The sequence below is a fragment of the Manis javanica genome, chromosome 2 (genome assembly GCF_040802235.1).
Source record: "Manis javanica isolate MJ-LG chromosome 2, MJ_LKY, whole genome shotgun sequence".
In the NCBI taxonomy this organism is placed as follows: domain Eukaryota; kingdom Metazoa; phylum Chordata; class Mammalia; order Pholidota; family Manidae; genus Manis; species Manis javanica.
In genome coordinates this window covers 115029445-115052988 of record NC_133157.1, presented here as the reverse complement: position 1 = coordinate 115052988, position 23544 = coordinate 115029445, and the positions used below count along the sequence as shown (strand labels likewise).

Here is a 23544-nt window from a genome sequence, read left to right as displayed (position 1 = left end):
AAATCAATCACCAAGTAGAAATACAGTGGAATCCTAAATTTAGGCCTAGGAAATGGAAATACTCTAACATTATTGAGAAATTTGGTTTCAAGGAAAACACCATTTACCCCAAAGCTCACCGAGTAAAACCCAATTTAGACTACTGTAGGGAAAATGGAAGTTCCTGTGACCAGGATCCTCACCTGAGCCTAAACTACTTGATGTAACTGGTCTCCAGTTAGGCTACTGCTTACACACGTGCCAGCAATGACCCATTATTATCAGTGCTGCTATATGAAGAGCTGTGCCCCAAAGCAGACATGATTCCAGCACTTGACCTGCCACACTGAGAATAAAGCTGGTATATACCCTTTTACTCCGAACATTCCATTGTTATTCAGTCTCACTGAATTCAGAGTGAACTTGCCCGGGGACAATACCCCTCAGGCAAGACAACCACTTAAAGGGATGACAATATCCAGCCTTCCCGAATTTAGACCCTGATATTTAGAAGGCAAACAGTTGTCACAATATTTTCATCATTAACACTCAGTGTTGGGAAAAGACAATTTCTAGCAATTCTAAGATCGCTTGTGGTTAGAGGTTCATCTCAGCTACTGGGTTGCTGATGCAGACTGACAAAGAGCCGGCTAAAAGGTTGTATGAGGCAGGAGTGATGAACCTACAGAAGGGCCCTTGGGAGCCACTGTATCACACTATTTCTAGGATGACCCCTGCAGATGATCTCTGGTGAAGTCAGGGCTCTGCCTGAAATTAGAGCACCATGGTTATAATCTGGCAAATTTCTCACTGAGGATGTCCCTCCAAATCTTTCCAACAGCCAACTCCATTCAGGCCTCTCTGCACCCTGCGCACAGCCTTACCCTCGGGGTCAAATTAAACCCACTCCAACTTGAAGGTTATGGAGTCAGTAGCTCACCAAAATTTTTAATTTAGCTAGCCCCAAACTGCTCTAATCTTGAACTTGGAACAAAGTAATCTATCAGAGCTTTTCTAATTAAATTGGCTTAAATTTAGGCTTAAAGTCAAAATCTGAACTTAGTCACAGAAACCCAAACACAGATAGTGCCAGCTGCTCCTTGTATGTAACCTGCATACTGTGTTGACGTGTACAAAGGGGTTTTTGTTCAGCTACGAATTATTCTCCAACAAAACAAGGGCAGAGTTCTGTGTCAGATCTACTTACCTTTCAAGGCAAATAGGAATAAAAGTACTTGGACTCCTCATCCAGTAAGTCCTGTGACTGACCCAGTGCTCAAAGGCAAGGAGGCAAAGAGGAGGTTTCCACCTAGGAACTCAGGTCGAGAATCAGGTTTGTTGAGTGTTGATCAACTTAATAAAAATCACACAGCTCGTGGGTGACAGACAGCTCTTGCAACAAGGTGCACCTGACTTTGCCCACACAGCAGAGGGCAGGGGGCCCAACCAGCAGCCCACGTATCAGCTGGAAGTTGTTCAAAATCAAGGTCTCAGACCCAGTCCCAGACTTACAGAATGAAGAACTCTCAGGATGGAGCCCAACAATCTGTGTTTTAATACATTCTCCAGCTGATTCTAACATAAACCAGTTTGGGAACTACTGCACTTTATCATGATGCCCCCTGAAATCAAGCTCTAAATACAACTGAACAAAAAAACCCACCTCATTTTGAAATCAGCTAAGGATGGTTGGAAAAATACTGTATTTGGGTGGGAAATGGCAAAGACTATTCACTGGTAAGAGGTAGGAGAGATGTACTGGATTGAGTGCCTTGAGTCATTTTGGCAGTAAAATGGGCCTTTTCCTGTGTTAAGATGTATCATAAAAAAATAAGAAAAATATTAAACATCTATTTCCAATAAAAAGTACCAAATCCAGGGTTATTTTAATAATTATGCTGGGATATCAGTAATATTTCTTGCATATTTCATGAACTTACCTACTGAAGTAATGTTTAGGGGCCTGCATTTCTTCAGAAACAATATAAAACATATCTCACTTCTCAGTAATTTTATTCCCATAGATATATTCTCTTAACTCTGTAAGAGTTTGTGCATTAATCTACTGCCTGACTTAAGCTTTGTTATTTAAAACATTTTCTATTTCCCCTTGGTTTCCAGTTCTCCTTGCCTAGAGCAGATTTCATTTGGTGGTTATACCCAAAAATGTTGATATATACCCTTTGGATGTCCCAAGTTTGCTTATTTATGAGCACTTATGAGCCAGGGGGTAATGCTTCCAAGGTGAACTATATTAAATTGGTTCTATGAGAGCTGATTTAGAATCTGACATCCAGTAACAGAAGGTAATACAAACCATTACATTAAAACTAGACTTTATTACATTTGTTTGTAATTAAGTTTGTTTACGGTTTATAATTTCACAGAAAAAAAAATATTATTGACATCAAATAACTCACAACAGATTTTTATTCCAACAGGTACCTGTCTACTTCAAGTATTACAAAACAACATTCTTTATTAGGGAAACAATATTTGAAAGTTTACTGGATTTAATTTAGAATTTACTAATTACTAAAAAAGGTATGAGTTTTCCTCACTGTGTTGGAGACGGAAAGCAAAGTTTCAATTAAGGACAACCTGATATTTATAAGCACAGAAATAAACTTGCATTATACAATCAATAAATTAATGAACTAAGATATTTTATCTAAGGAAAACAAATACTTGATTTACATCTCTTTGTAGAGTACAACAAAACAAGATGAGACCATATAAATTTTGGAAGAATTTCAAAATTTTTAACTTATATTTTAATATTTTGTTCATATATAGCCAACAGTAAGAGAGAAAGCCAACCTAGGGTCAGTCCAAAGTTCTGCAGGAGAAACATCAACCAAGGTCGCTGTGTTTGAACATGAGTCATTTCAGGAAGCTAAAAAAAGAATAAAAAACCAGAATAAGACCCAGATATATTCACTGCTGGGAAAAGTTTGGTGGGAAAACATGAGAGACTCTGTTATTTAGAACTTAATAACCTTTAAAATTCCCCAAACAGTTGCAAAATACTTAATACCTACTCTTACCAAAAAATTTAAATGTGAGATAAACTTGATCGCAGCTAGAAGGATCCTAGTGTTGCCTGAAGTCTTAAAGTGATAGTTATCAACTGAAAGCAAACCAAACTCTTTTGTTTTCTGAAAAAGCTTAAATGTGAAATATTTATATATATATATAAAATAGATGAAAGGTATTATTTTTGACTGTTCAGTTCAGTTTATGAAGCTGCTAAATGCACTGGTTATTACAAATCACGTATTTCTTTTCAGAGATGGCCAAGGTCTTCCTGACCTTTAGAACAATAAAAGCATCATCTCCTAAGGCTATATTTTACTCTCACAGAGACAAGTGGCAACCATTTTATGTTTGTGAAATACCATAACACTGTCTGGAGGAAAGTCCCCTTACACATCTGTGTGAAAAGCCTCCAAGTGTTTTTGTGTGACCCTGAGGAGGCCGGAGGGAGTGTCTCTCCTTCACGGCACAGTCGTTTCTGTTGGAGGACAGGCTCAGGTCAGCATGGACTGGAGAGGAGATTTAACTCAGCCTGGCATTCTTGACATTTGAGGCCAGATAATTCTTTGTCGTGGGGGCCGTACTGCTCATTGCAGGGTGATCAGAGCACCCTTGAATTCTACCCTATAGAGGTCAGTCAGTGTTACCACTGCCCCAAGTTGTGATGACCAAAAAAGTCTCCAGACATTGTCAAATGTCCCCTGATGGGTAAAGGTCACCTGTGGTTGAGAGTTTCTAGATTACTTTACCTAGCAATGAAGAGGTCAAATATACACAACATTCAAGGGCTGTAGATTTATGGCAATGGAGAACAGGTGGATGTACTTTTTAGTTCCTGAACAGGAGCATCCCAAATGTTTTGTGTGTGTGCGTGCACTCGAGACAGGTATTTCTTCCTTTAATTAGCTAAACCAATGGGATGAGGATTAGGATTATTGTGATCTGCAGTCTCACACCCCACCATGGAGCAGTGGATTCAAAAACAAAGTAGGATCCAGAAATGTTGTCCTGGATGGGCGGCCTTAACAAATCACACACCCTTTTGGTGTTTTCTACCAGGTTGAAGCATGAGGTTAACCATGCTATTTTAGAGAAATCCTGTATGGTTCATTATATATATAAATTTAAAATGACATTTTGAATACCCATAAGATGTTCACAAAGAACTTGCGACTGATGATATTCTTGGGGGATTACCAAGATATTGGAGTTCCCTAATGCATCTAATTCTCAGTAGCTTGTAAGTAATTTCCAATAGTTTACTCCAAGGCCAGAGAACCCAGGCAGCCAGTTTCCTTCTGTCTCAATAATTTGTATATTAGATTGTATTTGTCAGACACAATTATGCCATCTCTGATCACATAAAGGCTCAAGTTTTGATTAACTTTACTTCCAAATACTCGAATAAGGTACCGTATAGTTACTTCTCCTCCTTGTTTTTTTAAACAAGATAATTAATATTCAGTTACAAGATGTGGCTGAATTAATAGTCTATTTTACCTCTACTAACTCTGGTGCCATATGGATGCTATTCTTTTTTTGATAAAGTAATAGAAGTCATATCTGGAAAGATTTTCTTGGCAAGTACTCATAAAATATGAATCATTTATTGGACCATAATGACTGTTTTGAGTGAATTGTTATGGAGGAAAATACACCGAACAAGATATAAGCAAGGCAGTGAAAATGGTTCTGGGTCAACAGAGCTTGAGATTACTTTCCAGGCCATCAATCTCTTATTAATCCTACATTTTAGAAAGCTCCCCTTTCAATTTCCATCTTTGCCTCACATTTCTCAGAACTTTTGGCTTGGAAGAAGCAGGTCTTGATTAGGTAGATTTGATAGCCAAACAGTTTTAGATACAAAAACACACAGAGAGAATTAGTGTTGTGGGAATTCCTGCAAAATCTCAGTTTTTGTCCCAACTAAATCCGAAAATGCTACACTTTTAAAACACAACTGTTTTTATCTATTATTTTTCTCACCAGCCTAACCTTATAGACGTGGTTTGCTTATAGCATCTAACACGATAGAATTGAATACATGTTTTTGTAAGCACTTCTAGGCTCTACAAAGGCCCCATTCCAAGCAAGTAGACCAAGAATCCTTTATTCTGAGTATGCAGATGGCATCACCCACAAGAAAATGTCATAAGCATGTTACAGCTCCAGGAGCCAGCATTCCCATGGAATGCAATGTCTTCTGGGGAGTTTTGCAATACCTCCCTGCTTTTTTTTTTAATCACAATAATTGGTTCTATGATAATTTGCCGTCCTTTCAGGTGTGGCTCCTAGCAGCTCACGTTTCCCTCAAGCTCTTCCAGGATACTCTGGTTGAAGGTCTTAGCAATACTTACTTTCATTTATATCCATTTTATCATGCCCTTTCTTATACCCTTCCCCCATTTACTCCACATAATCTGCAAGAGATAAAATTATTAACTCCTTTTCATTATGAGGAAGCACTGGCTCAGGGGGGATAATGACTTACTCAATGTCATTTGGATGTGCTGTCAGAACTAAGACAAAATGCCAGGTCCTCTCACTGTGATGAAAATATATAACACTGTATATAGATATCATGCTGTTTTTCTCATAAAAGATATCATGTTACTGATGCTATTTTCAAGGCAGACAATATGCATTTGGAAAAACTATCAAAACAGACTAACTTTGCAAGCCCACAGAGATGGTCAAACAATGAAAATCAGTATTTCAAAAAAAGTCTGAGAGATTCTTATACTGATAGAGAACCTTTATTTTTAATTTGGACAGCCTAACTGAACTTTCCAGGTTCACATCAGCTAAGCTGGCTTTTGAGACAATACTTGGACCTTTTTTGAGGATTATGGATGAACCTACAAACCATAATGTATCTTGGATACATGCCAAAATACCAGAGTCCTACAGAAAGTCTAATCAAAAGACACAAATGCAAAATGCCAAAACTCAAACCACATCTAATTATACTGTTTCACTTGCTTGAATCTACCCATTGTCTCTTGTTGTTATCAATTCAGTCAGTAAATTGTGAAGGAAAATAAAGATCCATATGAATTACTTTTCAGGAGTATATATTTTTGTTTTTCTCTTCTTAAAATTCTTGACAAGAGTTTAAATGTCACCATTTTCCCCTGGCTTTCAAGAGAGAAAAGTTCCCTTTTCCTTCAGGGCAATTCAATTCTTTTTTAGAACGATTTTACACATCTTGATTTTTACTCTAAGACTAGAGGGGGTGAAATGATGGATAGAGTATGTTAACATTGAGGAAAAAGATCAGGAAATATAGAGAAGAAATGTTGACAATTAGCCTTGTCCAGAGACAGAGCTAAGAGAAATGTTCTTTTAGATTTGTACCAGAAACTTAGAAACCTTGAAGTATCTTCCTTTTTTGTCTCCATGCTAAGCAAGTTTCCTGACTCAAATCAGTAGATGCCAAGACATGACACTTAAGGAGTTGTAATTTTCTGGAAAAAAAAATCTACCTAAAATTCAGCCTTTTAATATGCCAATGTTAAGGTCTTTTTATAATTTGAGTTCAACTTCAAAATGAAACAATGGAATATTTATTCAGCCTCAAAAAGGAAATTATGACACATATAAAGACATGGATGAAGACCTTATACAAACTAAGTCAGTCACAAAAAGAAAAGTGTTATATGACTCCACTTCTATGAGGTACCTAGAATAGTCAAATAATACAGACAAAGTGGAAAGGTGGTTCCTAGTAGAAGGAGGTGAGAATTGGGAGCTAGTGGTTAATAAGTATGGAATTTTGGTTTGGGAAGATGAAAAAGTTTTGGAGATGGATGATGGTGATAGTGGCACAACAATGTGAATGTACTTAATGCCTCTTCAATGCACACCTGAAAATGGTTAAAATGGTAAATTTTATGTGTATATTTCACCAAAATAAACACACACACACACACACACACACACACACACACACACACACACACACACACACACCTCTCTCTCTTTCTCTTACCAAGGTTTCATAAGCATTGCTTTGATTACCTCTTTAGCTTATTATAATACTGCAATTAACAGCAATAAATTACATCTAAGAAACTAATGACAGGAAGAGGTGTCATTTACTGCCTGGTAAGGATTCATTGTCATCACTTTGCATTGAGAAACATGAAGTCCTATGTTATGCTGCGATCTCAAAGTTCTGGAGCATAAATATGGACTAAACAGTTTTGTCCCCTCAAAATTTTTATCTGAAATCCTCTGTCCCAACGTGATGGTATTGGGAGGTAACTAAGACTAGATGATGAGGTCATGAGGACAAAGTCCTCATGATGGGTTTAGTGCTCTTAGGGTCCTGGTTGAGCTTGCTTCTCTCTGCTCTCCCCCACACCAGGATGCCAGACAGCCATCTGGAAATCAGGATGCAGATCCTCAGCAGACGCCAAATCCTCAGCACCTTGAGCTTGGGGACTTGCCAGTCTCCAGCAGTGTGAGAATAAATGCTTGTAGTTTAAGCCCCCCAGTCTATGTTTTGGTTTTGTTGGTTTTGTTATAGCAGTCCAAATGGACTGAGACAGTAAAATCAGCCCTCATACCCTAATTCTTCATTAATAACCCTAAAATAATCCATTTCTGGGGGATGAAAATGCCTATTTTTCATAGTCTGCAGTGTAGACGGTTTCAAATTTCTTTGTGCCTGTCTGCTGTAACGCCATGGTGGGAAATGTAGAACCTTCTTTCCTTTAAGGAACCTGGCTGTTCCCTTGGCTGGACCTGGTTTGGGGAAGGTTACTTATCCACAGAAGGAGGTTTATCAGCTACAAAATCCCAGGAGGGCCCTGCTGGATTTCTCTATCTACAATATTCTGGAGAATGAAAATTTGCTCTGGAATATTTGCTGAAAAATATTGTATCAATTCTTGCTTCTAACAATCTCCTAAGACTTTAATTCAATAAAAATTTGCTTATGGCTTCAACATAATCTATTATTTTGTTTATTCTGTAAGTTTTCTCCTTTGTTTTATTGACTTCATTTTCTTGGTCATCTCTTTTTATAGCAATGTCAGGAGGATATGAGAGTGTGTTCTATTTTAGCATAATATTTTATTATTACCAGTAATAGCCTCAACACAGACTATTATGTTGACTCAACAATATCCTGAAATTGGGATATTTGTTCCTGTTGATGCAAGTCCCATTTTGAATTTAGGTCTTTGTAAATCAGTAGCTATATGCACAAAACAATTTAATACAGCAGTTTTAATTTTCCTTAACAAGCAAGAAAGCAAGGACTACAGCCTTCATTGTATCTAGTATCAGCATATTGGAGGCTCATTTCAAGGTTAATTTTTTTAAATTCAGCATTAGATATTTTATTTGATAAATATTCAAACACAGGATATTTAAGCTTCTAACTTCCCAATAGTATCTTCCCAACAGAATTCATGAAGCAGTTTGCAGATGATCAATGGAAATTTTCTCTTTTGAAAGCTGGGTTATAAGACAAAGATCACATCATTGTCACAATTGGAGAGACAAATATGTTACCTGCTTTTAACTGGTATTTAACAATTTGCTTCCCCATCTTTTCCTTAGGAAAAGCAATTCACATAGACAATTCTTAATTTCATAGCTCAGCAAAGAGAGCCATCAGCCTCTTTTAGCATTTTCCTAAGAAATGGATTACTTTAGAAGATATATGTTGGGGTGTGTGTGTGTGTATTTGCATGTGTGCGTGTACACATGCATACAGTTTGGAACACTAGCTAGAAGAAAAGAGACATGAGGAGCAGAAAAATGCAAACGTTTCTGGTAGTCAATTTTTTTTTAAATTACAGAGCTCAGCATTCATCCAATTTGGGTTTATTAATCATTTTTCTAGTAGAAAATATGTAAGGGTTTGACTGATTTTAAAGAAAAGAATAGAAACCTTTCAAAATTGTTGGTAAGGATGATTCATATTTCTTCTTTTTATGAAGGAATTATTGTGACTGTTAAATGGTATTAATTTTGCTGCCTGAAATGGTTTTTAAATGCCTATCATTTTTTTCACAGCAAAAGAATATTTAAAAATGAAGTCAGTTTTACTCACTGATTTCAAGTGCAATAATTGTTGAAAGCAAGTATGTATATCAAAGTTATTCTATATACATGTATCTTGTAAAACTATCCCCTTTCTATGGATGGATATTGTTGAAAGGGCATTACACCCAGGTATTGCCAAACTTCAAAGAAAGGGTAGCTTATTCGTTTTTTGGATGGAAAAAGGACTAATTTACCAGAACAAATTTAGTGATTGCAGATTACTGGCAGAATTGCACTGGATTTATGTAGATTTCTCTGAGAAAGAAAGACTCAAACTCAATAAACTGGAAGATAAAGAATGATGGGGAGGAAGGTAGCTCCTAAAATTTTAGGATCCATATCCTAAAAGTGTAGGATTTTATATTAATTTTATAGTCATGTGATTAAGAAAAGAGAAGCCCAGCTGGAAAGGTGGCTGTTTGTCAGGCTGTTTATGTTTTCACCCAATTCACTATCTCAAAGCTGTTATATTCACCAAACTAAACTAATTGTAGAGAAGCCAATGGATGCTCTTCATCTGGACTACTGATAGTCCTATTTACTGACTGGGTTTAACACTAAGAACTTATTCTTGTAGCAGGAAAGCAGATGTGACAATGTTAACATCAAACAAAGGAGATTCAAGGCAATGAGTTTTACCAGAAATAAAGAGATTATTTTCAGTGTGATGAGAGTATCAACTCATCAGGCAGATATAACAACCCCAAATGTGCATGCATTTGATAACAGAGATTTAAACGCAGGTCACAAAACTGATAGAACTATGGATGAAAACAGACAAACCCACACATACAGGGCTGTATTTTAACATTGCTCCCTCAATAATTAACAGAACAAGTAGAGAAAAATATCAGTGGAAAACAATTTTGAAAATACGAATAACGCTGTGAACCACCCTGACATTTCCAGAACACCAAGCCCAGAAAGTGCTGTACTCACATACTTTCCAAATGCACATGGGGCCACTCAACAAGATCCATTTGCTGGGCCATAAAACAAGTCTCAAAAATTTTCAGAAGACTTGAATAGTACAGAGTATACTTTGACTATGAAGGAATTAAAGTCAATAATGAAAAGATATTTAGAAAAGTTCCAAATGTTAAGAAATTAGGCAACATACTTCTATATATATGTATGGATCCAAAAAGAAAAACATCATATGGGATTCAAAAAAATTTCAAAATGGACAATATTGAAGACACAACATATTAAAACACATGGGATTCAGCTAAAGCAGTGCTTAGAGGGAAATTTATAACGTTAAATGCTTATATTAGAGAAGGAGAAAGACCTAAAATCAATGATGTATCAAATCACCTCATAAAGCAAGAAAATAAACAGAAAATTAAACGCAAAGTGAGTAGAAGGAAGGAAATAACAAAGAACGGGAACAAGAAAGAAAATCATGAAGCAATTGTATAAATCATTGCCAGTTTTTGTATTTCTAGAATTTGGCTTCCTGTTGGTGAAAACTTTCTGACAGACCACAGATCCTCCATCCCAGAGAGAACATGCCAGAGTGCACTGCCACTGAGCTTGAACTGCGACTGCCACCTGGTCATGTGAGCTCCTCGTGCCAATGGATCAGCCAGGAAGAGAAAAAGTCACAATACTGGTAACTGTCACTGGTTACCACAGAGGAGGAAGCAAGGAATGGATCCAGAAACCGGGGGATGCCTGGAAGCATCTCTCGGTGCTTTCCTGCCTGGTGACAATGGCGACAGGCAACGACAGGACACGGGGCCTGACAGGACAAAGCAGACCCTACAGTGGAGACTGGTTGCCCTGCAGGAAAGAAATCTAGGTCAGCCAAAGTGCAACCTGAGATGGGGAGAATCAAGATTGGGTGCGGGAGGACAGAGATGATGGATACCAAATACTGTCTCAAGACATAATACATAAGAACGTTTCTAAACTGGAAGTACATTTTGGTATTTACCTCATCTATTTGAATCTCATGAGAATTAAGTAAAATAACCAATAAGTCAGGGTTTGGTGCTTGTTCCACTACTGTGTATTATTAAGTCTGTGGAATTTTTGGCTGGTTACCCAAGGGACTCTGGGATAGATGGGGCTTAAAAGGAAAGGTGAACATAAGGACATGTGAATGGTGGCAGGGGTCCACTGTTAACGGACATCACTTGGGTGTTCTTTCGCATTCTCTCAGGCCCGTCACTCACCCCAGCCACTGCTGCAGAGGCCAGTTCCAAGATGGGGTAGGTTATTTGCACAGAGCCTTGCTTCAGGCCCACACCACATTCCTCTTCCTCTGGCCCTGGGCTTCTCCGGTGAGGGGATGAGACTGCTATGGGAACTCCCCCATCCCCAGATGTGCATGACCCAAAGGGGTGGGGGTATGCTGTGGGGCAGATCCCCCACTGTAGTAGTCAACTTAATGAAAATACATTGTTTTATTGACTTTCATCTTTCTTTCTCCCCACCTGCCCTCATTCCTGCCCCCTGGGACCACCTCCCAAATGAGCTGCCTTCACACATGACTTAGTCCTAGCCTTTGCTTGGGGGAAACCCTATCTAGGACACTGATCTTATAACAGAGAATGAATTTCCTCTAGCCACCCAGAGCTCTATTCATTCTTAACTTTCTTTAGAAACCATTCAGTGCAACTGGGAGTTAGTATGCTTGGATAAGGCAATACCACTTTGGAGAAGTAAGGCTAACAGATTTCCCTGGTGAAGACTTTCTGCTTTGTTGACTTCATGGCTAATTGCCCCATTTTCCCCCCTAAATTCTTTTCCTTGTAGTTTGAAATAACACACCCAATTTCTTTGAAACAAACAAGCAAAGCAAATTCTAGCTAATCTTTTCACATTAACCCTGCTTAGAAGGTGCCTGGTGATTTTCCAGGGTTTAGGAAACAACCAGTGTATCAAAGTATTCCCCCTTACCCTTTAGTTGCTGTCATTTATTTTCTTTGCTGTTTTACAGAGTCTTAAAACCTTGTTTTCTTCCCTATAAATGACAAAAGACTATTTTCTTTGGCACAATCCCAGAGTACAACAGCTAAACTTGCTGCTATGTGAAAGAGTTGTATTTGTTTAGAAGTTACTCAAAAGGCCGTGAGAGCAGGCGACCTGGATTATAGCAAGTAGCCTCAGGAAACTCAGTGTGTTTTCTTCCTTGTCTTTCTGCCAGGATGCTGGTTTTTCCTTGGCTAATAGTAATTTGCAATAAGGTCAAGATTTATTCTAGCTGGAATCTCACAGGATGTCACAGCCACATTGCTTCCTTGCAAGCAATTACTTACCCTTATAAAACTAGGAGAAGAAACACTGAAGGGAAAATTATGTACTTAGATTAAGGTTCCACATGACAAATGGTTCTTGAGAATCTTCTCAGGTCAATTTTGGGAGCGGAGACTCCCTAACAAAGAAAAAGGACTGACTACATGCATATATAGCCATTATAGTTACAGAGAGATGCAGACTGTGTTAAAAAACAAAATAAACTTCAAAAGAATACCGCAACTGCCCTCAACTGACTCATAAGAGAAAAGAAATTAAAAATAGGAAGCTGAAAATCAGGAAGCTCAAAAGTGAATTTGAGGACTGATTATACAGACATTTTAAACAAAAAGTAGCTCACAACATTCAATGAATGACAGTATGCTTTGAAGTCTCACAAGGCTAGAAATCCAAATTTCTCAAACTGGGACTGTTAAGATTCTATAATGTTGACCCTGGATTGGGTTGGGGAATAGGACTTAGAAAAGAGGGTAGAATTTGTCCCTCTTTTAACTCTCTTCTCTATTAACATTAGAAAATTTTCTCGATCATAAATAATACATAAGAACATTTCTAAACTGGAAGTACATTTTGGTATTACCTCATGTATTTGAATCTCATGAGAATTAAGTAAAACAACCAAAAAGTCAGAGCGTTCACACTGTAGTTTAAAATGGTGCTGTTGACTTGGAAAGTCCCCTTCTTGAATTCTGCTTCCAGAATGCCCTGTTGTTCTGGTTGCATTAAAACAGGTTATGGCCTTCAGACGTTTTTCCTTATGACACATGTATCTTTACTCTTCTCCCAGACAATAACTGGATTCTACCACAGCACTGGCCAATTCCAGTGGTTTTGTTCCACATATTTCCTTCAAGATGGTTTATTTTACTTTTTTTCCCCAGAATACATGTAATCACATATTTTACTTCCTTTTCGTTTGGATTTCTATTGATCATCAGTCTATTTATCTCATTTTTATTGGCCTCATTCCAACCCATAAGAAGGGATAATCATGACTTACAAGCTGTAAACAAGTCTAATAGAAAGTGACCTTAAAAAAAGACTGGCTTACCTTGTAGAGACCAGAATTTAAGAGACAAACATTTTTTAAATTTCCCAAGTTCAATTTCTTCATAAGATTATGGAGGATGTAGGGTAATGACTGAGTTACCTTTTGTCAAAAGGACCTTTTTGGGAAATACATGTTGAAAATTTAGCAACCTAATACTAGAACCATCTTTCTCATCACCACATGGCAGGCTTTTGACAAATAAAACAAATAAAGATGAAATCATTATTTTAAAAAATAGGTTGATTGTTTAATTAAGTCAAACAGGTATTTAATTCAATAACAAATTCAGTTAACTATTTTCCAATGTAAAAACAAAATAGTCAATTGTTTAATAGACTTTTCATTTTTCATCTGGATATACAGGCATCATATATAGGTACAAAGCCAAAGCAGAATGAGCTGATCACTTTTTGACAGTTATAAAGGTTTCATTCATTCCACTTAAATTCACTGAAAGAATGCCAAAATTTTCTGTATCTCATACTGTGTTTCTTCTGCCCACAACTTTGTTGGATTACACAGAATACCTCCTTAGTCTTACATTGTTATCTATATTCTTCTGTTCTCCCCATCTATCCTTCCATTTTATTGCTTTTTCTGTTTCACATTTTCAGTGTTTAGAAAAACAAAGTAGAAAAGCCACAAAGCTTACCATTTCCACCAAGGATAAATATAAGAATATCCCAGCAGTAACTGTTAAGATCCAGTTTTGGATACATGGATCAGTTGATACTGAGAGGCCAATGTATAGTCCTATGAAAGCAGTTAGAGCACTTATAAAATTCATCAGGATGGCAATCTTAATAGGTAGTCCAGAGTTTAAGAGTACAGCAAAGTCTCCTGAAATTTAAGGGAAAAATAAAATATTATTATTGTTTAACTGATGGTGTCTTTGGTAATATGCTATTAGCCTGTTTCAATTTTCAACAAATAGAAACAAATTTATAGGTAAAGTTGAATGACTGGCTAATAAAGCACTTTCCTATATTTTTCTAGGTTTCATAACCAACTGATATTATTAGGAAGTTACATTTCAAGAGTTCTACTCCTTTTACTGCTCCTGAAGGTAGTATATACAGAGAGAACTGTGACATACTCTAGTTCCTGATGTCCTGAGACATTTCAACTTGGATATAAGTGAAATAAAGCAGTTGCTGTTCCAAGGTTTCTAAATCTTTTTGCCTGGAAACTTGCCAGGTGAAATGACAAGGTAGTAAACATTATATGGACTTTCATTATTTACTTATGCAAGAAGTGCTATGGATAAAGAAAACTACTTAATATGAGATTTAAAATCATTGCAAAAGAAAACAATTTATTCCTTTAGAAATGTTTTACTGCCTTGATGATTATAGAAAAGCAATCTCATTCTCACCACACCTTTCCTTCAAAGGAATAATTACCCATAACTCTAAGAGCTGCTATTCCTTAGTTTTGAGGATTGAGAAGAAGCTAAAAAGACTGCCTGGGGACAGAGTTGTCTAGTTTACAGAATACAAACAGGTCTTAAAACATCTTTGCTGGCCTGCCACAGAATGTCACATTCCCCTGTGGTTTTATTATAGCCTCTAAAAGCAGGACAATAGGATATGGTACCCAGACCAGGTACATTTTAATAGATTCAGGAGGGACCTTAGATAAACTGTTCCAAGAGGAATAGGTCAGTGATGTGTCAGTGACAGGACTTTAGGCAAAAGATACTGAATACCAGAGGGCTGGGGTGGCCCATAGGGGCAATGTAGGCTGGAAAATGGGAACAGAAAGAGTGCTAAAAGCCATCTCTCTGGAGCACATGTGTGCCTGGAGCCAGCCTCTACTCTTTCTGGGCCTGTTTCAGAAATGTCTATTTTGTCTCATCTTGGTTCCTGGGAGGCAGGATTTGAGTTACAGGACTATTAAGATTATCCAGAAAAAGAGTCTTACATGCATCAGCTACCATACGCCTGTCATTTCAATTTTATGCTTGGCTTTAGACATTCTGTATAAATCAGGCTGATGAAACCATGGTTTGGCTTTAATTTAAATGTTATTTTATCTCACTGGCCTCTTTGCTGACATAATGGGTGAAGTTTCCCTCTTCATGTTTTTCCCACATTCAATATGTAGATTTAAATATCTTTGCCAAAGTTCTTTAAAAGGAGGTTTCTCTGAATGTGTTTCTCCCATATAGAATGCTCTGGAATCTAAGAAGAGTCACTTCTGGCCCTGGGAAATATCATAAAGGAATCTAATTGAATTTTATCCTGAGGTACAAGAAATTTTTCTTCTAATTCTCTTCTTATGGTTTAAATAAATTATGAATGGAAAGTACTCATCTCTCAATTGTATTTTGGAAAAAGAAACCTAGTAAACCATAGCTAGAAATATATTATGACACATCTCAGCAAGCAGGAAACAGTGGTTCTACTGTCAGACTTACCCATTTCATGTGGAATTTCATGACATAAGATAGCAATTGTTGTGGTCACTCCTGACTCGGATGAAGATGAGAAAGCTGCTCCTATCACAAGGCCATCTGCAAAATTATGCAGGCTGTCCCCAACCAGTATCATTATTGCTAACAAGCTAATGGTTTTGCCTAAGAAACCAAATAAAGGTTTAAGAAGCATTAATAGAACACTAGATGTTTCATAGAATCCTTCAAATATACCAACTTCCCCATCCACCTTTGATATCCTGAAATTGCATCAAATTAAGCAACCCCACTTTGTTTCAGGTTACAAAATAAGTCAGGACTGGAGATGCAAATATTGTAACCAATATGCTTGTAAGATAATATGGTCTGCATTTTATTTGGGGAACATGGTTTGACACATGTCACATTCCATACCATAAAATAAGTAACTTCAGTAAACAGCAGATACAGCCCAGACTATCAGCCAGGAGAGAGGTGCTGACTGTGCTGCAGACATCCCATGCATTTCATTTCTAAAAATCATGCTTAATTTTAGAACTATCACTGTGGGGCTGACTTACATCGTTCTTGTGGTTTACTAATTAAATTTATTCTTTATTAAAAATGAGCAATTTCAGGCAACAGTCATAAAAACACAGAATAAATATCAAATTCTTGAATTTGTGGAATTCTTATAGGCATTGCCTGGAAGCTCTCAGAGCCTAATAATGCTACCAGATTGCTTAGCTATTCCTGCCAATCTTTAAAAATAAAGTTCTTCTTTGTAGAAATAAAAGTAAATAAACAATTTAAAGTAATACAACAACATTGCAGCATATAAATAAATTGTGATTTCCAAATGGCTACATGTAGTTTTGATATTAACAGCATATATTCAATTGGAAAATTTTTACCCAATTTATAATTTGCTAAGAAACAGTATGGCCTATTTTTGTTGTCTATTATTTTATTATCTCTGATTATGGATTGTAACAAGCCACAGGCAAATACACATACTTGCATGTAAGCCACAAGGAATACATTTTGCATAGTGTTTAAAATAATTTAAACATTATTCAGTGGAAGATAAGACATGCATTCGCTGGTAATTTTATGTCCTTTTTACAGAATTATCAGTAGTATTTTGCCTTTCCTTATGTACCTGGCAGTCATATTGATTTCCACAATTCTGACTTATTAGAGGTTTTCCATGGTGAAACATGGGCTGGACCTTGTATCATGTTGGGTTTTGTTTATTTAAATCAGACTGTGGATAGTATTTTCACATCCTGTCTTCTGAAACACAAACTGAGTTCCACCAATGAGGTAATGTGAAATAAGCAATCAAATATTTGAAGCTAATTCAATATGTCCCTGGCAAAAGGGCAGTTGAGTAATCAAATTTGGATTTGTTCACTATTCATTCTATATGCCAAGCTTGATATTGAAAGTGGGAAAGATATAAGGCCTACAAAATATTTGGGTAAGACTATTGCTACTCCCTGACCTAGCATCACTTCCTGCTCCTATTTGACTGAGAGTATCCTTCTTTCCTCTTCCTTTCTGTCAAAAACTAAAACAAAGAAATGTCTATTGCAGACCTACTAGGTGTCAGGCATTCTACAATCTCCTGGAACTAAAGATTTACAAGGAAAACTATGACTAACAATGCTCTGAAAGCAGAATTGGACATGCTATGAACTTACATATTTTGAATCAAATGAATAAATTACAGGAGTTAACATATCTAACACATTTAGAATAATGATTATAATGATTATTACAAACATGTTTGTTCTTACCAGTATTTATATCCACAACCACATTGCAAATTAGGGATGAAGACCATTCTTATTTTACTCTCTAGTGCATATGAAATGCCTGAAATGTGGCGCATCTTCAAACACTTCTTGGATGAATGAATGAGAAAAGACACAGATGCATGATCACAAAGAAACCACTGGTGCATCAGCAGTCCTTAGTTACTGGATACAAACTTACTAGCTCTAATCCTGGGCAGTGACTTAGCCTCTCCAACAACTGTTTTCTTCATTTCCATAGTTTGGATAATAATTATTCTTACTTCATTCAGTTGTAGGAATATTAAACGAGATAATCCATGTCATGTTTAGCACTGTGCTTGGCATTTAATAAGTGTTCAATAAATGTTAGCACTTTTTAATATTGGGTAGTTAACTTATTATGATTATGATAGAATGGGAATAACTAATCATGACTGTTCAACTTTTAAAACATTTAGAAATTTGTGTCATACAAGAGTAAGTGAGAAAAATTGGGCAAAGATTCAGTAGCAACTAGAGAAAACCAAAACAGCCAAAAAAACTTCTAAGGATTATTCAGAAACATAGGTGACATGGAATAAAGTCCCACCCAAAATTGTTAAAATAAATTCAGAACTAGAGAAAATCATAAAAAGAGAAAGGTTGGTTGAAAATTATAAGTACAAATGAGTTACAGAGTAAGATGTGAATCATGATGTATCACTGTTTTGACCTCCACCGTCTGAATGACAGCACCATAAATGAGACAAACACTTGGGATGAGTTTCAGGAGACTGAGATTCAGGACAAAGCCCAGTGTCTCCACATTTCATTGGATGTGAAAGGGTCTGTCATCATGTTAGCAATGATCTTAAAGGAGCCCTGGTGACCACATACAAATTTACACTCATAGGAATTTTCAGAGGATCAGTTTTAAGCAACTGGGGAAATCATCACTTTGAAAGAATGAAGTTAAGTTGATATTAATATGCAATATGTCTGAAAGACCAACAGGAATGAGTTCGTTATGAAAACTTGCGACATTTTAAATTGTGTAATATATAATCAATATGAAATTTAAATGGTCATATTTATTTTAAAGCAGACATAACCTTTTTCTATGGCACCTCCTACATTTAGAGTTTAGCTTTTTAAAATTGGTACTCACATTTTCTGTTGGAGGTTGCCATACTTCCTATAGGAATTTCAGCTGCCTGTGAATCTTCTGGGCCTTTCTATTTTAAATAAATAACCAATGAAGGATTAGCATTAATATCATTTTGTTGAAAAAATCTGAAGGGTTACAGTGATTTACTTTAAAAGACATTTTAGTACTCTAGAGTATGTAAGAACTTCTAAATTTCACAGGCAAACATAGAAGGTAAAACTGAAGGTCTGTGAGCATGTTTTCGGCACTATCTACATTTCAATGAAAACAGCATGCATATATAGATCAGAATCTTCCATAGAGAGCCAGAGGCTATTGAGACAGTCCATAGTCCAGACTCTTAAATTGTGTAAGCCTTTATGAATCCCAAAGCTGTAGAAAAACATGATTCTTGATTCTTGACCTAATTTGATACTTCCGTATGGTGCACTGTGGATGTAGGGTTCACCTTCTGATCTTTAAACAGATTGTATATTCTGCATGGAGAGCAATCCCATGCCAACCAGTCACCTCATCTCATCAGTCATAGCATAATATTCTGGTTTTGTTGCTTTGCCAGTCAGTAAAAGAATCTTGCCAATTAAGAAGGTAAATCAGTAGACTTAACAAAAGACAAATTCAGTAAATTTATTCATTTTTTTCATCTTTTCACACAACAAAAAAGTGAGATTTTGAAATTGACTTTTATGAATTAAGGTTTCATGATTTTACGTCAGAGACTGATTCACAGTTCTGTTTCAGGAAAATCACTTTTCTCTGTGCCTCAGACTGTTAATCTATTACATGAGAAGAACACTTTTTACAAGTGTTCCCCACTTCTTGAAAGTCTTGAGTTACTCCATTACACTTTTACAAAAGACCTACGTTAGTACTTGGTTTTGCTAGCTGAAAGACTCCAAAGAGGATTGTCACTTTCATGGAAAAAGGTGAAAAACAAAAGCAGCACTGAGCATTTGTTTTGCAGTGAGCCTTTACAGAGGCAGTGTGCACACCCCTCAGTGAGAGTGGCCCCCCCAAGCTCCTTGCCCGAGAACCACTCTCAGCATCTCAGCATCTCGCCACCAGAGCTCTGACCTATGTCTGTCAGCATCTGTGCTTTATCTTGATTTACTCTGTACATTAGCAAGATGTGTCCTCAAGTATCAGGAAAGCTTTAAAAAGGCTCTTTTGGGGGTCTCAGAACACTAAAAATTTTCCATAGAAATTAATAGTAACTGCTTCTTTGCTTTATGCCATTAGGCTCACGAAAGATTTCACAGCAATGCTTTACTTCTGGATAGCAAGGGAAACTTGTATCTGCTTACTGAAATCCTTTTAAAAGTATGTTCACACAATTCTGTTACCCAAAGTTGTGGAGACTTTGAGACAAATTTAATGTGAGACATAAGCTTCTTTTTTAAAATGTAAAACAGAGAAAGTGAATTTAGAGTTCGTATGGTAGAATAGCAGCAGCTATTAAAAAGATGTGTTAATGGGTTGTTTTTGGAGAAGGATGGTTGAGAAATAAGGTAGAGCTGAAGAACACTGGGTTGGAGGAAGCAAAAAAAAATTATAATCCAAGGCTCTATAGTTCTCTTAAAAGACAGGAGTTCAAATATTTATTCTAGGATTTCATTTTCCCCAAAGCTATATATTGTCATATTATAATTTACAGGCAGACATCCAAGAGTCCTTGTTAATTGGAAAGAATCATGAATTTCCCTCCTTCATGAAAAAAAAAATAGGACACTGAACCAAACTACCTAGTTCACATAATTTCTATTTAGTTTAAGTTGATTTTACATCTTAAATAACAAAAGAGATGGTGACTATATTGCTAGTAAGCTAGTATATTCAAATAGTTCAAAACTCACTGAATTAGCATCAGAGATTTGCTTACAGGCATCCTGGAGTTTTTAATCCTTCATTCAAACGGAAGGAGATTAAGTGATTTTAAAACTAGTATTAAGTCTGAAGTTATCTCCTTCCAAACCACATGTAAAGCATCTAAGCAATAAACACAATAAGGCTTTTGTAATCACTTTTTTAAAAAATGTTTTTTTCCTTACCCCTGAGTTCACCCTAGACCTGCAGTCTACCGCCAGACTTCTATTTTGCTGTTTTAATGTCTCAGAAATAGCTTACTTATCTCTAGTCAATTAGGAATCTGCCCTTGAACTGTGAACCCCTCCTCTGGCTGGGGCCATGGATCTAGGAAGCAAGTTTTCTAACTACTATATACTACTTTCACATTTTTTCCTGTCCTTTTACTTGTTACTTTGAGAATTAGAATGGGAATATTGTTTTGAACCTGATTACAGGTCATGTTTTGACAATTCAAACGGAAAATTTTGTTGTGGAAAATTTGATGCAGCAGAAGATACTTTCAATGAGGTATCCCATGGCAGTATCAGTTCTCTCCTGTGTATGAAATGAACACTCTGCTTCCACATACACTAACTAATCTCTGCTCAACATTTATTTGGCCCCACCTAACCATAGCTAAGGATTACTCAGAATGGAAAACCTAAAGGTCAACTGGTTTATGAAAACTTGTACACAAAATGATTGCAAAAATATATTTTATGTCAATCTGACCCATACATGTTTTAAAGTGGTGCAGACAGCAATGACTTCAATCTGTAGAAAATGCTTTTTACTCTTTAAAACAACTTTCAGGTGGTTGGCAAACTTTTCCAAAGTATCATGGTTAAGAAAAGCCAAATCAGAAGTGGATTATATTTATCTATCCTACAGATTTTATCTATTCATTAAGGAATTAAGGAAAGAAGGTAATCAAATAAGTAGAATTTTCCAGATCAGTAACCTACCAACTGGATGGTTGAAGCAGATTTGCCTCTGCCTGTCTGGTCACTTAACTCAGAGCTCAGTGCAAGGTGGTGGGAATGGCCCGTATGCCCATTAACCAATGACAGGCCCTGCTGGATGAGGATGGTTTAAAATTAGTGCTGAAGCCAGAATACCACAGGTGCAGCTTTTGTCAATTCCATGCTTATAGTTAACATATTGTTTATTTGCACAGTGGCCACTGGAAGGAGACAGAGTGCCAGGATAATCTCATGATAAATACTTGCTAAAATGTTACACCTTGAAGAAGCATTGCATTGTTTTGAAATTGATAGAGAGAAATTTACAAGGACAGCAATCTAGTCCAGGTGCCTCCCATCTGCTTCTCTTCTTAGCAAAGACAACAGAAATTCCTCTGCCAGGCACTCACTCCCGAAACTTCCTTCCTCTTGCTTGAAGGTTTGCTGTGCACGTAGAAATGTTGCAGATACAGAGGCAGAAAGATGTATATTGCTCCCCTTGCCTTTGTTCTGGGCTCAGACCTTGGGAGAGCATGCCCCTCTGAGCCCGCAGGTGTAAAACAAAACCTCCACAAGACCTCCAAGTGCCGCTTGGTTCTTCGGTCAGCGATCCAGTCCAGGTTTTTCAGGTTTTTTCCGTAACAAAACATCATGCACATTCAGAATGTTTTAAGAATGCAACTTTAAAAATGTCTAGTTATGATTTTAAAAGTCTTGATCAGTGGTAGTTTTTATATGGTCTTTTGTATTTACTGAAAAATTATGTTTACTACAAAAGTAAATTTTGAATTATTTCTGATGGAGATACCAAAAGGGTGATATTGAAACTGTATTGCACCCTATAACTATCAGCTTAATATCTACAGAAATGTATTCATCAATTAAAGCACTTGTGGCTTTGAAAACATTGCCACTCCTTTTATTTTATGTAATATCATGAATCTTGAAATTACATTCTTAAAACTCATTTTAAGTTCCCTGACAAATCTAAGGACAATCTGAACAAACTCTCCATTTTTGAATGTTCAGATTTACTTCACTCATTTCCATCCTGGTTAGATTTCTTATTATTACACATAGGTTGATATGTTGGCTTTGTAATTTTGTTTTCCCAGTCCAGGTATGCTAATCTTTAGTGTGTAAAGGGGCTCTATTCTAGTTTTTTGTGTTTATTGAGATTAGAACTTCTTCTGTGGAAGTTAAGTTCCTGAACTTTGTGAGTGGGAGCACGTTCAAAGATGGCATTCCTAATTTCTAAATTACTATAGCACCCTAGTTTGGGCCCCAAGCCAAAAGACAACCTTGCTTCATTAAAAAATAAATTTTAACAGGATTTTGTTCAAAATATACTTACTATGAGAAATTTTAAATGTACAGAAAAGCTGAAAGAATTGTAAGAATCGAGGGAATGGAAGATATTCATTCCCTAGATCCTACTATTAACATCTTATTCAACCTATTTTGCCATCTATTATCCCTCTATCCATCCATAAAACCATCTTATTTTTTAATGCATAAAATAGAATTTTGATAAATTTAGGAATGATTGTAAATAAGTGCTGATATTTTTAAAGACTACCGAATTTGCCTTGAGAACATACATTAAAATTTATATGAACAGGTAGAGAGCCAGGGAATAATTAGAAAACCATAGAGGACTGCAGAGCCCCAGGACTCTGTAAGGAAATTTGCTTTATTTTAATCTCCTGGAGTCTTTTTCAAGCATGTACCTTTTTAACCAATGCACCAAACAGTTTATCTATTTTCTTATAAGATACTGGGTAAGAGAAAAAAAAATTCATAAGAAAACCGTACTGAATGTTATGTCTCACCATGTATGTAGAAAATGATCAAATATAGGCACAATGAAAGCAAATATTTAATGTGAAAAAAAAGATTTGCCACAAATGTCATTCCTGAGCTTGCTGTTTTTATAATTTAAATGCCCTTAAGATAGAAAATGATGGGTAATTTTGTGACTTTTCATAGCATTTTCAAAGAAT

At 36.5% G+C, this 23544-nt stretch overlaps 1 protein-coding gene across 2 annotated transcripts in view; it reads right to left on the bottom strand.

Annotated features, from left to right (window-relative positions):
- Positions 1 to 2351: 2351 nt before the first annotated feature.
- The window catches only part of SLC39A12 (solute carrier family 39 member 12), a 68315-nt gene continuing 47122 nt past the window's right edge, over positions 2352 to 23544 (bottom strand). The window contains exons 9-13 of one of the 2 annotated variants that reach the window (XM_037000779.2): positions 21545 to 21655; positions 18735 to 18801; positions 15810 to 15968; positions 14043 to 14230; positions 2352 to 2875 (exon numbers count right to left, since the gene is read on the bottom strand). In XM_037000779.2, the coding sequence (XP_036856674.1) occupies positions 2747 to 2875; positions 14043 to 14230; positions 15810 to 15968; positions 18735 to 18801; positions 21545 to 21655 (654 nt within the window). In that variant the 3' untranslated portion in view covers positions 2352 to 2746. The remainder of the gene's footprint in view (positions 2876 to 14042; positions 14231 to 15809; positions 15969 to 18734; positions 18802 to 21544; positions 21656 to 23544) is intronic. The other variant, XM_037000784.2, reaches the window with a different exon arrangement.